The sequence below is a fragment of the Oryzias latipes genome, chromosome 20, assembly GCF_002234675.1.
Source record: "Oryzias latipes chromosome 20, ASM223467v1".
NCBI lineage: Eukaryota > Metazoa > Chordata > Actinopteri > Beloniformes > Adrianichthyidae > Oryzias > Oryzias latipes.
Genome location: NC_019878.2, coordinates 15,100,902 through 15,116,794, shown reverse-complemented (window position 1 = coordinate 15,116,794; position 15,893 = coordinate 15,100,902). Strand labels below are relative to the sequence as shown.

Genomic DNA, 15,893 nt, shown 5'->3' with positions numbered 1-15,893 from the left:
CTGTTTGTGTGACTTGCTAACGCAAGCAGTGGAAAAAGAGTCAGACTTGTAAGCGAAGGCTATATGGAAGGTCTATGGATGATTTTCCTTTGGTTTTGGGAGGGGGGGTCCTCCTCCAACTCGTCTTTGTTAGAGGTTCAGCAGCCCACATCAATGCATACAGATGAAGCAAGGGTTAATGTTCTCTCCGCTTCTGAAGAAGCGCACATATTTCTTTATTTTCCTCCATAGGGTCCGCTGCAGCTCCTCAGCTTTCTGTGTTTGTGTGCCGAAAATCAGCTTCAGAAAAAATAAAAAAAATTAACCAAAAATGCAAAAAACAAAAAAAAATAAAAATGCACGAAATCTAACTGAAGAACGTCAGTTCCTTGAAGTTAGTACATCTTTGGGTGACTGTCTTTCCTTTGCTGTGTTTATGTTGCACTGTGCATGTACTGTCTTATCTTAGGGAGTCCTGGACAGTTTGAGTGCAGGGGAAGTATTTGGAGAGACCCTCCCAATGCTTCCCTATTTATCAAACCAAAAAAATTAAACTTATAAGATGCTTGGTTTAGTGTTTTTTAAGAACGTCTTCCCATCCCACCCTTATGAGAAGTATTAACCAGGCACACACAAACACTTTTTTTTTCTTTAAACCAGTGCTCTTCTGAATTTGGTCGTGCTATAATGTTGGGGAGACGTGAGGTAACAGAGATGACTGGAAAAGGGCACATCAGGATGCCAGCCTCCAGAGGCATGAGAGAGTTTTATTTGTGGGTGGGTGAGGGGTCAGGGGAGTTGTGGAATGGGGCAAAAGCCCGGGACAGGTAGGCCTAGAGCTGGTGTTGAGTGTTCAGCACACCTCCTTCCCTGCGGCTCCAGCGGGCAGGATGTTAAGCTGGGTGAGCTGAGCGGAGTGTTCCTTGGCCTTTAGGCGCAGCGCGGCGATACTGGAGGCCCGGCGGTCTGCTGCTGCTGAAGTGGAGGAGGAGGACGAGGAAGGGTCAGGGAGGACCGAGCTGGCATGGGAGGGGTTCTCTACTGGGGGTGCAGGCTGACGGAGAAGCGCTGCAGCGGTGGAAGCACTGGTTAAAGGACCCATGCTAGAAAAGAGCCTGGGAGGATCACATAAATTTGGTCAGAGACTATAGGAGCCAGATCAAATCCTTATGTTTGTCATTATTTTGACTAAATATGCATTTTTACTCCATTGATTTGCATATTTTAATTTATAAAAATGAAGCCAAATGAGACATTTATTCAAAATTCTCCTTTAAATAACTGTTTAATGTACAGAAATGCAAAAAAAACACATACGTTCTGCTTTATTTGAGTTTATTTTTTTAAATTATTGACAAAGCAACTGTCTAATCTGTTAGAATATGAAATATTCTTAAACCAAAATTAAAATGCAGTGTGTTTATTCATATTTTCTATGTGAGAAGTTAATTGTCTCACACAGAGCATGGCATCTCTCCCCCTCACAGTCCAATCACAGCTTGATTTGCACCATGACACATTTGGTTAATTTATTTATTCATTTAACACGAGTGATTACACGCCAGCCAGAATGGTCAACTGCGTAACACGTTCATAATCAGATGCAGAATGGCGTGAGCGACTTAACATATGTCCCCATTAAAACTGGATTTAGAAGCTGTGACGTGCAGATTTCTGCTCAATTGCTGTGGTTTGTTCCAAACTACAGGGATGAAAGTGGAGGTTTCAGTCAGGGGAGGTGTGCTGCTGGCTCTGAGATGGGCAGTTTCAGATGTAAATGAGCATAAAAGGCAGACATTACATCTACAGGAGGTCTGAGCATCTCACCTGCCAAAAGTGGGTCCGATAAAGGCGGGGTGGCGAAACATGGCAGCTGTGCCCAGGAAAGTACCCAAGCCTAGTGGGGTGGCCAAGGGTGGGGCAGAGCCATTGTGGGGTGGAGGTGCAAGGCTGGGGAAAGCTGCCGCTGCAGCTGCAGCAGCTGTCCAGGCAGATTCCAAGGCTGGGTGGGGGTGAGGAGGGAAAGGTCCTCCTTCCAGGTAGTGACTGAGGGGATGGCCCGCTGACAGGGGGCCTGGGAAAGGCAGGCCTGGTGGGTGAGCCTGCACCCCGGCCTTCTCGCGCTTCCTCCACTTGGCCCTGCGGTTCTGGAACCACACCTGAGGACAGAAGGTACCAATCAGTTAGCTGTGTTTGTGGTTTTGCTCCTCCTCCATCCATCAGGGCTGAAGTTGGTTTTGTCACTCTAATGGCTGACAAGTTCAGGTGCATGGCGGAAAGTCAGCAGTAATTACATGCAAGGTAAACCCTGCCACTCACAGGCCCTTAAATCTACTTTCTGTCTAATTAAACCTCCTCCCTTTTGATGGGCTTTCAGGGTGGGGGGAGATAATTAAGAGCAGTGTTAACAAAGGAAGCAGAAAATTACCACTGAACTGGCTCCAATGGCAATTAATGCGCTTTAAATTAAATTCTTACAAGGCGCGAACTTCCATCACAGAGGGTATTTAACTTTCCCACGCATCCACTGTTGCCCAGCCTGCAGCGCCAAAGCACGGGGCTCCCACAATGCGCCAAAATGTCAACATGTGGAAAGGGATTGGCCCTGAATGACGGGGACCCGCGCGCTCACACACGCGCGTTATTCCCAGAGGGCTGTTTAGCATTACACAGCCTCTGGGGAATTTATGAGTTTTTATCACCTCCTGATGGCGCCCGTTAAGTGATTTGTTCACCTACGTCCCCCCCCTGAAGGGACATCTGTTGTTCCACGGAGGGCCACCGTGTTTGAACTGTCTCTCTGGTTATGAGGCCGCGCTTTCGGCATGCCAGACACGCTTTCAGAGCGAAAGCGCACGGATGGAGAGAAGGGTGGTGTGGGGGTGCAAACACCTTTAATGGTCTCTCATTCCCTCCCAAGTGCAAAGCATCGGATCAATGCAGGTCTATTGCAATCACATAATGGGAAATCAAATAGCATTATCCCTTCCCTTCTCCCCCCTCCCCCCACCTCCTATCTGTGCGCTCTGATGGGAATCCAAACACCATCTCAGCCCAGGACCGCAGTGTTTGCTCCCGCACTAAGTGAGCCTTTTATGAATCACTGGCGTCCGCTTAATTGCCACTAAAACGTTCCCCGTTCGCGTTTAATAACATTGAATAACAGGAAAGACGCTCCCCGCTCAGCGACCGAGGCCATTTAACACATTTTACTGTAATAAATTATTGCCTCCATAATCGTTTATCCTCAATCAGTGACGCATATCAGCGGTTATTGTAAACCTGGGCACTTTACAGGTGACTGATAAAACCTTTTTTTTTCTTTTGTTTCTCCCTGCCTCTTCTCTTTCTTTCTCTTATGAGATGAAGCGCGCACGCTCACCTGGACGCGGGCCTCTGTGAGATCCAGACGCATAGCGAGCTCCTCTCTGCAAAGAATAGAAAAGACAGAAGGGAATCAAGGTTACAGGCCAGCATTTGGAAGCACGCAGAATTGCTGTTTTGTCCCCTCCTGTTGTTAACTGTCAACAATAGACCAAAATTGGCTTTATTTTATTTTATTTTATTATTATTTTTCTCTCCACCCGAGCCGACAGAAAGACGCCAGAGCCATATTCTATTTTCCTTGTCACCGATGGAAGAAATGGGCCTAGTGATTGTTAGATTTCTTTTTTCTTTTTCATAGCCAAGACCTGTCACTGTAACAACATAATGGCTGGAATAATGACATCTAAACTAGCCTTCCACAAAGCGGTTGACGCTCCCCGGAGCTGCAGACTGTGTGAGGGGACTGCAGCCCAAATTAGGCTGAAAAAATTGGCTTTAAAGTTATTCCAGCAATAAATATTAATAATACCAGCAGCACAAGGAACCTACAATTCTAGTTTAGACGTATTGCCTTTCAAAATCTATATTTTCACAAATTTGAAAACGGGGAAAAAAGCCACACATAAAAAAACCGTCAAATGGACTTAAAGACTAAAATCGAATTAGTTTAATTAGTTTCGCTTCTCCTACACAAGAAAGGCTTTAGATGAGGCCTTGACTTTAACTTAATTGTTCCTCTAAAGACCCCGCTGTCACGCATTCAGCGTTCATGCTGCAGGTCCATTTCCCTTTTACGCACGGCGCAGCTTTACTGTTTTCTGATCTAAAAGGGCAGGAATTAAAGGAGAGCATAAAAAAATGTGAGCCACAGAATTAATATAAAATAAAATGCAATAAATAATAGCCTGTATGGGAATTGAAATATTTAAATATTGATTTTCCTTCAGTTTCAAAACGTTTTTAATCGTACTGTTTTATTTGTTTATTATTATCATAATAATAATTTACATTTTAATAATACAGCTTTATATGTATTTATAGCTCAAAGTCTTCAAGGTTCAGTGCAGAGGAAACCTATTTTACAACCTATTTTTTATTCTCATGCAAAATGAATTTTTAAATAAAAAATGATCAAATGTTTATTCTTTACTGCATTATTACTTTTTTAGTTTTTCTTTTATTTCACCTTGTGAATACATCGGGGTAGTGCGTCTTCTGGAAAGCCCTCTCCAGTTCCTCCAGCTGGTAACTGGTGAAGGTAGTCCTGTATCTTCTCTGTTTCCGTTTCAGCATTCCCTCCTCTGAGTCACTGCCCGCCGATAGACACACGCTGTCCTCCCCGTCCCTCACGTCCCCATCCCCGGCGTTCAAGCCCTCCCTCTCCTCGTCCTTCGGGGACAGCGCGCTCGCGTCCCCGCAGCTTTCTTCCTCCTTCCCCGCGTCGTCCTCGAACTTCAAGGGGCCGAGCTCCACCAGTCCCAGACTGCCGTCCTCCGAGACCTCCCCGGGGCTCTGGTCGCCCTCTCCCCGGCTCAGCGAGGCGTTCTCGCGGTAGGACTTGCTGCGGCTGATGCTCACCTGCGGCGCGTGGCTGATTTTCAGGCTCTCGCTGGCCTGCTCCAGCAGCAGTCTCTCCCTGTCCAGTTTCTCCGCGTGGTCGTGGAGGTACTTCCCTCCTGGTCCGTAGAGCCGACGGAGCTTGGGAGGCAGGTGTACGTCGGCGCTCAGGGAGATGGGCTCCTTCGTTGGCCCTGGAAGATGCCAGTAAAATGAATCATTCTTGGAAACGCATCTCAACAGAACTGTGCGCATTTTTACGCAAAAAAAAGGAAATGTATTTTGAAATGGAAAAATGTGTGAGCTCATTTCTGTATAAAAATAAAATAAAAAAAGAAATAAAAATGCTGCAGGGAGAACAATCTAACTAAAATCTGTGCATGATAATCCCTGCAGATTACCGGAGTTTGTTGCGCTCACCGTCAGCCGCCTTCCCGAGCTCCCCTCTGCACGGCAGCGCCGTCAAAGTTTGCGCTCCGATCAGCCGGACCTTACAGGGACTCCGGCGGCCCAGAATACTGTCTATGCAGTACGAGGAGAGCAACGTGGGAGACTTGCTGCTCTTTCTCTCCCCACGCTCATGGATATCGTCCTCAAACTGACCGCTCATGTCTGCGTTTCCTCTTCCCAGCTCTGGAGCTCCCCTCTCTTCTTCCTCAGTCTATCAGTTCTGTGTGTCCGCTCCTCTTCCTCCGTTCTCCTCTGTCAAACTCTGAGATTATAATGACACGCGGCGGTTTGGCCGCCTCGCGCTGCTCTCCGCGCGCCTGATTGGCTCGTGTGTGTTCGCGGGTAGAGAAACAGCGCGCGGCAGCTTTATATATTTTACGATTAAAGTTAATTTGAGAGAAAGGCAACAAAACCCGACATGGATTGCGTTTGTTTTTCCTCTCGTCGGAGCGAACTCAAACCTGCAACAGATTCAATTTCATCCAAACACAAAGCCTCAAACACACAAACATGCACGTGTTTTACACTTGGGGAAAATGTGTTAAACTACACTAACACTAGACTAACAAGAGCATCGACTGCTGATCATGTGCAGGTCCAAACAATAAACACTAATCATTGAATCTCAATCAGCTGTTTTCTCAAATAGAGCCAGAATTGCCTGTTTCCAATAACAATTAAATTCCCCAAATTATTATTATTTTTAATGTGAAGCAGCCATAGTTGTTCACAATTAACAAACAAACATGGAAAATTATGATTCTCCTAAATCTATTTAGTCCGGATCATTCAGTGTGAAGTTATTAACAATTCTTACATGTGATCAACAGATTACATTAACCGTTTCGAGAGTCTTCCACCCCTCTGACCAAGAAAGGCCAGCTCAGTGGCCTAGTGGTGCAGTGTCTGCTCTGGGACCCATCTGGTCTAACAGCCAATGGCTTTTAGGCTTGGATTGGTGGCTGTGATTGCAGCTAACCGCTCCTGGGGATGGTTTAAACAGTTTTGCCACAAAGTTTACCCCCTACATTTATTTTTACATATGAAAAACAAAAAAAAAGCAAAAAAACAAAAACAGTTGCATGTATCTTTTTGCTATCAAAGATGCTATTGATTTGAATAGTTTCATCAACTGGCATCAAGGGGGTTAATTTCATGGGAAATACCACTGAAGAAATCTCAATTTCATCAGAACAAGTGGGTGTAAAAGGGTAGACAAAACAACACAAGAACAACTGTCAGGACACAACCAATACAACTGAGAAACAGCAATAACTATGTATATTCCTGATTAAAAAAAAGAGTGAAAAGGAAAAGGCCCAGGTTATCCTATTAAACAAAATGTCTGTCTTGAAGAGAATAATTCTCACAAGGGAAATAAAGTTTGACGTTTATTTATTTATTTCTGGAATGGAATACTTTATAGTGACTAAAAATACAGCCTGTTCAGCTTTTGTTCTCTCTCAAAGATCTAACTGTTTGATGAGATAACCTAAAGAGGTTAAAAAAACCCTATGAATAATAGATACACTCCTTCAGGTTTTCCAATTGTGATTTCCTACACTTTTATGTAATTCATAAAATCAACACATCTAACACTTATTTAACCCTTTAATGGACACTTATTAAAAAAAAGAACTTATTATTTTTAATTTTTCAAAGGAAAATAATACGTTTTTTGCAAAAATAAGACTTATTACTGAATCCAAGGTCTGTTGCAGTTATTTTTTTAATGTATTTATTTTTGCCCGATGACTCTTTAAAGTTATTTTTGCCATCAGCGCGAACAAAATCTGGTATCTATCTATCTATCTATCTATCTATCTATCTATCTATCTATCTATCTATCTATCTATCTATCTATCTATCTATCTATCTATCTATCTATCTATCTATCTATCTATCTATCTATCTATCTATCTATCTATCTATCTATCTATCTATCTATCCATCCATCCATCCATCCATCCATCCATCCATCCATCCATCCATCCATCCATCCATCCATCCATCCATCCATCCATCCATCCATCCATCCATCCATCCATCCATCCATCCATCCATCCCTTCTCTGCAGGAGTTGTAGATTGACTTCACAAAAAAAGGTTGAGAATGGCAGTGGTGGTGATGAGACACCGGGGGAGTCCACCGTGACGGGGGGTTGGGGGTGCGGGTGGAGGTTAGAGATGGATCTAGAATGTAATTTTAAATGAAAGTCTATTTAACCCGCTGTGAATGGCACGACCCCTATCCTCGCCTCAGAGCCCATCAGTGGTAAAAGGATCATTTTCAGAATTCAATCCAAAAACTTCAGCAAGCTGCAATTTACACTCTCTCCTCTCCTCCTCTGAGCCTCGGCGCAAATACCTGCCATACCACCAAGGAGGAAGAAAAACTCCATACATTTCCCCTTTTTTGATTTTAATATTTATATTTCTTTCATAATTTCAAGTGACACCTTGGTGATTTGAACTGAACTGAGAGTTGGAAGCATCTCTGCAAAGTTAAATTCATTGTCACCAATCAGCTTCCACAGGTTGACCTAAGGATGGAACAGTTTGGATCGCTCTGACGGCGTCTTACACTTCTTTATTCTTTATTTTTGTGGCGTCACAAACTTTCCAGCTTGTTTATTTGCGCGCAAATAAATGTAATGAGCGTAATAACAATGTAAAATGTTATGCTGTTTTTCCCCCCTCTGCGTGGTCACAAACAGACGCGCGTAATACAGACGGGTATTTAGAGACGCTCTGTAATTTGGGGGCCACAATTTGATTCATTTATCCGAACACTGTTATTAACCCCGTGGAAAAAGAGATGTCAGCCGCCATTTCAGCCAGCAGGACATCCGCGCTTTGCTTAAATGCACTAATTGCGCGCATACATTAGAAGGAAGGGGACGGAGCAGCCTGAGCGTAATTTTCACATTTTTAAATTTGACGTGCAGGTGAGGGGATGGCGGGGAAAGGCCGCCTTTAGCTGCAGTCCTGTCTCCACCACCTCCATATTTTCACAACACCGTAAATTAATAATATTCAACGAAAAAACGGATGAGTTTTTTCATTATTCAAATAAATTATCTTGCAGTGTTTTCAAGTTTGATCATTTTTAGGTATAAATGTTGACTTTGGGGCCAAAGAAAACCAGAAGATGTGAGAAAAACCTACATAAAGTTCAAGTTTGGGACGTGAACCTCATTCAACTGGCGCCATCTCCTGGATAAAAGAGCAAACTCCTGAAGCGTTTCATTTTGATCAGACACATCCACTATTTTAATACTCTTTTCCATCATCTGTTTACATGTATGTCAAAATCGACGTAAGTCGCATTTCCATCCTCTTTCAATCGGATTTCAGCTGATCTAGTGGGAGTTTTTCGACGCGCAACACGTCTAATTACTGGTCTCAAACTAGCCTTATAGTGGCGGCGACTCATCCCTCATCCATCCTTGCGCTGACATAATTGGACACTTGCTCTGCTTGAGAGGCCACGCAGGAAAAAGAAGAAAAACGAAGGAGAATGATGTAGAGAGTGTCGGGAGGGGAGGGAGGCTTTTAAGGCGCGCGTAAGCAAAGTTAATTAGCGGTTATTAACAGCCCGCATAATGAGCACGAGAGAGAGTCAATTTAATGACTTTGTTAGCGCGGGTTCAGAGCGACAGGCGATGATCGAAACAACAAAGGCGAGAGCGCACGCACGCAGCCATCATGCGTAATTTCCAGCGGTAATGCGGTCTGATCAGAAACAAAGGGTTCTAATTTCGTTCAACTGACTCGATAATTTGTCCTTATGTAAGGAAAATAATTAATGACTTAATGCTTCAACAGAAGTAGCTTTCTTGGAGGGGGGATTTTGGAGGCCTCGGTTGCTTGGAGGTGGAAGCCTAAGGAAATCAATTTCCAGGGGCTGTAATTATTTGCACTATACATTTGGAACGCGCGTTTTTGCTTCCATTGGTGTGCAGACAAGTGAGAGTCCAGCAAAGGAGCAGTTTAGTTTTTTCTGTCTTAAATCTAAACCATTTGGAAGAGAAAACTCCACTTTTTTTGTTGCAAAATGAACACGGACCCCTGCGTAAAAACGCACGGCGTTACCACCAAATGTACTAAAAAAGGTGCCAGCTCTGTTATTGATTTGGAGGATAGCGGTGGGGGGGGGGGGGGGGGGGCGTATGAGGCGCCCGTGGGCCGCTCTTGGATGCATAGCAGGTGGATAGGTCACCCACACGAGAGCAACAATTTCACAGCCCCCGGTGTCTCCTCTGATTACTGCTCGGATCACAGGAATCAAGAGCCCGGCAGCAAGGTCCGGCTTCAGCTCCTGAGCTGAAGAGGTCATCATCATCATAGCCTCCATCATCTCCAGCATCATCTTCATCCCAGCCAGCTGACCAATCCGGCTGATGTGTGTTTTCACAGCCGCGTTGCCCTTTTATTGATTGCGTGTCTTAATTTTAATTCGATTGCGCGAGTGTCAAGAAATTCCGCAAGAATCATCCTAGTAATGAGATAATCAAAGTAATATATGCAGATCAGTTATGTTGCCAGCTTATCAAAACCAGAGTGCCCCCCCTTGAGTCTGAAGAAGTCCATTTATTCAGTTAGTGGCAATACTTTGCGCAAATGGCGCGATGCAAATGACAGTTGATTAGACTAAATTAAGAAGCTCGTTTCTCCCTGACCTTGTCTGAGTTTTATGTAAATTCCGTGTTTCCCTATCTTAAATGTGATAAAATACTTGGTGGCTTTTGTAAACCTTTGTGCTGTTATAGAAACAATGGCCAGCTACATCTCCAAGCCTTCAGTGGCTCTGATTGTCTTTTCCATCTGTGTGTCTGTCACTCACGACCTCTGGGCAGCTCCCACAGTGTTACAGAGTGAGCAGTTATAACTTCCTTGCTGTGGGGGAGTGCGCCTTGAAGATAGACTAGGTGACTCTGAGTGTGTCTTCATGCGTGTGCCTGTGTGTGTTCACACAATTATGTGTGTACCATAACATATTGTCTAAGGGGACACGGAGAGTGGAGTTGGGACTTCCTCTCTGTGGGGTGTGTGGGGCCTGTAGATGGCACAGGAATAAATCCAATATAGATTGCAGGGCTGCGCTGCCTCCTGCTGGGGACCCTCAGACTTGCAGGCTGGGATCGAAGTGCTTTTCTCCACCTAAATTGGCCCAAGAGGCCGCAGGCACAGCCGAGCTACACCTCCAGCACTTGGGCTGCCCACGACCTAATGATGGTGCAGGGATGGACACACACCAAAGCTCACATGTAATCATTCCCAGAGTGATATAACATCAGTCACACTTTGAAAAGCCCACCAAAATAAACACACCTCCTTGTTGTCTGATCCTGAACACCTTCATTCCTTGACCGCAGACCATTCATAGTGAGTTTCCCTCTTCACATCTTTGGCCAACCCTCAAGACAACCTCTCTCAGCTAAAGCTTTAGAGGAGGCATCCTCACTGCTTGTTCACGCACTCCAGAGGGAGGGGTGACTCCTATAACTGGCACCACACCAAATGTCTGGACTGATATGCACTCATGCTCTTTGGATCCCCTACAAGGAAAACACCACCAGGTCCCCAATGCCATTACGCTTCCTGCCAAACAAGCAGGCGCTGTCATTTTATTTCTGACCAGGGAGCTAATTCTATTTGCCATGAGGTGTTTGATGTGTTGCTGTGCTCGGGCCTGACTGTGCAACACAGGATTCTGTAGCCAAACATTTATTTCCTTTAGTTTTTTTTTTTAGTGTTTCAGCTTTAGCTTGCTACTTCTGCTACTTTTATGCAGTATGTACAGGTTTTCAAAACATCTAGTCAACTCTTTCTTATTATAGTGATTTCCAGCATTGTGTTTTTTTATGTCTCTTTCTTAAATTCTTCATTTGCATGCTGCACTGTTGTCTCATCCTATTTCTGTCTTTGATGAGTCCTCAGAAATTACTGTTTGCGGGATTTGCTCAGAATTAATTCCACATAACAGAGACAGTGCATGCTAAACAGCCCAGAATGCAACACTGGAACATGCAGAACCACAAACACACAACAAAATCCTTTTGACATCAATAATTGGTAAATCCTCTGATTAACTTGTAAGAATTGTCCTTAGAGTGCTTAAGTAATTGTGTTTGTGTGTGTCCTTTTCTTTCTTTTTTTTTTATTGCATGCACCCCCTTCTTTTTAAAGCACATCTTTATAACCAAGCAATTCCAAAGCAATTTTCTCTGTGGGAGGAGAGTGTAATTTTCTATTCTGTGACACTGTGATGTGTAAGAAACTGGGAGCTGGCACTAAAAGGTGTCTGTAGTGTGTGTCTTGGTGTGGGTGTGAGCAGCTTTAATGGCCGGCGCGGGGTGGGTGGTGGTGGTGGTGAGCGGGTGCATGTCAGGAAGGCCATCATTTAAAGACTCCCAAATCGTGCCCTCCTCGTTAGAGCTATCGTCCTGGAAACACGAGGCTGTGAACCACGAGAGTGCCACACGCTGCAACAGTCTTTTATCTTCATATTAAACCATTTGCATAACATTACGGCATCAGATAAGATTCAGGAGATACTCAACCTACTCGCAGAGACGGCGAGAGAGTCACCGCGAGAGGGTATACTACATGTCCTTGCAAATCTAATCAGCGTTAAATTGAGCTGTCAAATTCAACTGCCTGTGTTTGAGTGTGTGCGTGGCTGACTCATGTTGGGAATTATTTAGCCTTAAGCCACAACTAAGTGTGTAACATAACTGGAATTGTAATTGACAGAAGTTAAAGAAGCCCTTAAATTCACTAAAGAAACTAGGTGGTAGTAAAACTTATTTTTGAGTCTTTTCATGAAATGTTTTCTCTGATTTTAAGCAAAGTTCTTCTAAGAAATCTGCACTGAAGGTCATTTAAAGCTAAGTCTAAATCCATCCTCCATGGAACAGTTTGGTCTTTTTGTCAGTAAATCCATCTATTCCGTGGAAAATTGAGTTATCTCTGTCCTTAGAGGAGGATATCTGGCAGCTGCTGTTCTGCCTGACGGCTCAATAGTGTAGATCAGAGCTGCCCAACCCAGGTATCTGAAATCTACCACCCTGTCTGTTATCCTGCTCTCCCTGCACTGCTTGTTGCTGATTACCTGGATCAGGTGACTTCAGTCAGTCCGAATGTGGGAACACTTGGGTCAGCTAATCAGCAGCAAGCGGGGCAGGAAAAAGCTGGAAAACAGGCCAGTGTGGTCGATCCTGAGGATCAGGGTTGGGTAGCCCTGGAGTAAATGTTGTATAAGGGACCCCCAAACGGGCAACCATCTTTAAATCCCTACAAGACAAACAACATGACAAGTGGGGTGCACCCTGGAGGTAAGTAGGTATAAAACCCTCCAAAGGGACATCATCTTAACCTCTGACTTGACAGACTGAGGGCTCATGTCAACAAACAAGTAAAACCAGTCAATATTGTGAGAAATAATCTGTCTAAATTAAAAATTTTAAATATTTTAAAATATATTTTACACAGTTGAAATAAAAAAAAACTGCTATACAAGTTTTAGGTGATCAATTTAAAAAGAGACCCTTTGTAAAATCACAAAAAAGATTTTTCATTCTCCTTTTTTTTGAGGTATCAGGATAATTTAAGCAACTATTTTCTTTAAATCCCAACTTTGAGTAGATAAATACAACTTTAGATGACCAGAAACATGTGTCACATCCTCCCGGGAAGCAAAAATGAACACAACACGGATGTATCTTTTAATGTCACTATTGCATCAATTCCACATGAGCTGAGAGGCTCAAATACAGCCATGAGCATCACACAACCGTAACTTACTCATTTCCAGCAAATGTTGGGATTCTTTAAAGCAACAAATTGTCAGTTTTCGACCCAGGTGTGACCTTGGGTCAAAAAAAGACATCAGCAATGACCTAAAGCGCCAAATACTACAATCAGAAATTAATTTGACGGTTAAAAATAACAAAGCTCAAAGGAAACATTCCGATCAGGTTGATACAAATTGCAAATATCAAATAAAACAGGATTTATTTAAAAAAAAGGCCCTTCTCATGCCTTGCGCAACTTGAGGCATAATCGAAAAATCCTCACAAAGAATCTAACAGAAGCAACCTTTGCTGTCTGTCTATTCAGAAAAGGTCAAACAATGAAGAGTTATATACTAAATTACATATACAGTATAGACCAAAAGTTTGGACACACCTTCCCATTCATTTGAATGAGAAGGTGTGTCCAAGCTTTTGTTCTGTACTGTATATGACCTTTTAATGTCTAGATTGGTTTATTGGTGTCCCTAAAATTGCTCTAGGTGTGAGTGTGTGGCCCTGCAACCTGTTCAGGAAGTTTACCCTACAGTAGCTGTAACAACCCCATGACCCCAAAAGGGATTTAGCAGATTCTGAATGAAAGGATGGATGCCATATGAAGAATTTATTTGTAATATTAAGACTAATGGAAACAGACACAATTTGATTCTGTAATATTCTCATCGTCTTTGACATTTCTGGCTCTTTTCTATTAAAGTTTGATCATTTAAAGTTTGAAATCTCACAGTAAAAACAACACATTTTTCTTTCTGAACTTCTAATAAACTGGTTTAAGGAATTATTTTGTTTGTTTTTGTGTTTTAAACTAATTTAATGAATGAATCGGGTTAAAGTGTCTGCATATTTGTACGGGTAAGTGTGAGCACTTGCCTGCCATTATCAAACTTAATGATGCAATTACACCAAAGAATAGGCCTGTAATTGTGGGTCTTTTTGAGGTAAAGAGGGTTTCTTTATGCGTACGGGGTAGATACTGTTCCAGGTGAGTATTTCATTTACCATCAAGCTATTGAATTCAGCGGGCATCTAATAACAAAGCATTTATGGCTCACTTATGCATGCATAGATGTAACTGTGAGTAGGCAACAACAGATCCACTCTGCAGTCTCCAGCTATTCCCTGCTCACTTAAAAGACGCAGGCACCATCCAGATTGGACCAAGATACTCTCGAATTCTATCAACAGACTACGGGATGAAATTAAAATCGCTCATTTTCTGTCTCCATACAAGGAGAGGATCAATTTCCGGAGATGGGGATGTGATATTTTCCTGCCATTGGGCTTTCTCGTCTTGGCACAGAACCCTGACTGGCTCCCAGCAGGAGGCCCGGGTCTAACTGCACGCCTCGGCGGAGAACAGTTACTTCTGCTGCTGCGAGTTTATTTGCGCCTCCCTATGAGAATTGCCATCATTTACCCTTCCCAAACATCTCCCAAAACAGTGAAAAGAAATAGGCAAACGGGGGGAAAGCAGGCCGGAAACGACAGAGGCAAAATGGATTCTTTTTCCATGCTGGAGGTCTGAGGCTGAGGTCATTAGATACACCTCATTTGACCGCCCATTTCAGAAGTGAATCCTCTTTGCATGAGGTAATGTGACCTTTCAGAAGTTGTTGTTAATGATTTGCCCCCAACAACATGCACAGTTATGCACTCATGTTTATTTTTGGTGTAAACTTTATCAACAATGAAGCCAAAAACAAAAACTGCTCCTACTGTCATCAGCATTTAGTGGTCATCTGAGGAACTGCAACATTCAGAGCTCAAGGGTTTGCTTCCAATTAACAATACAAATATGGGGGATAGTTTTCAGAACACACTTATTTTACTTTAGTTACTATTTTTTCCTTAACTTTGTTTATGTCTCTCCATGATGCTACATAAGGATACTTTATGTTTGCTCCATACTTGAAGGTTTCCATGGAAAATCTTTCTTTTGTTTTGTGTAGTTAAAAAAAATCTAAATCTTTGTCAGTGTCAGATTAGAATAATTACACTAAAAGAAATGCAGAAGTTTGGTTTACAAAACATACATAGCAGGTCTTTGTCCGTTTTGTTAACAGTCTAAGTGGTTAGTATAGTTTCCCTCAGCTGAGGACTTTGCTGAGACGTTAAAGAAATATTTTGAGGACCTCCTGAATCCTGGTGACATGTCTTCTGCTGAGCCAGGACAGGTTGAGGATTCAGGAGTGGACTAGTCCATCACCCAACCGGAAGCGTCAGTCAATAAACTAGCCAAAGGCAAGAAGGAATCCTGTTTGAAGATTACAGGATTTCATCTTTGCTTTTTGCAGATGATGTTCTGTTGGATTAATCCAACCAGAACCTTCATTAAGGACTGGGGCAGTTTACAGTTAAGTGTGAAGTGGCTGGAATGACAAGTAGCCCCTCCAAGTTGACTGGAAAAAGAAGGCCTGTCAGAGGCAGAGAGGCAGAGAGCTCCTGGCCCAGGCGGCAGTGGCAGGTCATCCAGTGATCGAAGGGTTGGTGGTTCGATCCCCGCTCCCCCAGCCAACTGTCATTGTGTTCTTGGGCAAGACATTTCACCCTCCTTGCCTCTAGTGCAGATCAACTGGTGTGTGAATGTGTATGAATGTCCCTGTGATGGTCCCTCTGACCATCCACATCAGTATGAAGTATAAATGAGGAGTGAATGCATAAAGGACACATTGTAAGCGCTTTGAGTGTCTGGAAAAAGCGCAGATAAATCCATTATTATTATTATTTAAATGGGCTTATGTGAGAATCTTAGGCATTGAGGGCA

At 43.3% G+C, this 15,893-nt stretch overlaps 1 protein-coding gene across 1 annotated transcript; it reads right to left on the bottom strand.

The window, feature by feature from the left end:
* Positions 1 to 832: 832 nt before the first annotated feature.
* Positions 833 to 5,473, bottom strand: arx (aristaless related homeobox). The gene is made up of 5 exons (NM_001122913.1): positions 5,284 to 5,473; positions 4,493 to 5,057; positions 3,362 to 3,407; positions 1,807 to 2,138; positions 833 to 1,094 (listed from the first exon to the last, which is right to left on the bottom strand). The coding sequence occupies exons 1-5, from the start codon at positions 5,471 to 5,473 to the stop codon at positions 833 to 835; spliced, it is 1,395 nt and encodes a 464-aa protein (NP_001116385.1).
* Positions 5,474 to 15,893: the final 10,420 nt, after the last annotated feature.

Coding starts and splice junctions, on each gene's coding strand:
- arx (NM_001122913.1), bottom strand. CDS start 5,473: ATGAGCGGTCAGTTTGAGGACGATATCCATGAGCGTGGGGAGAGAAAG. Junction 3,408..4,492: donor TACCCCGATGTATTCACAAG/GTGAAATAAAAG, acceptor TATTCTTTGCAG/AGAGGAGCTCGCTATGCGTC. Junction 2,139..3,361: donor TCACAGAGGCCCGCGTCCAG/GTGAGCGTGCGC, acceptor TTCTGTCCTCAG/GTGTGGTTCCAGAACCGCAG.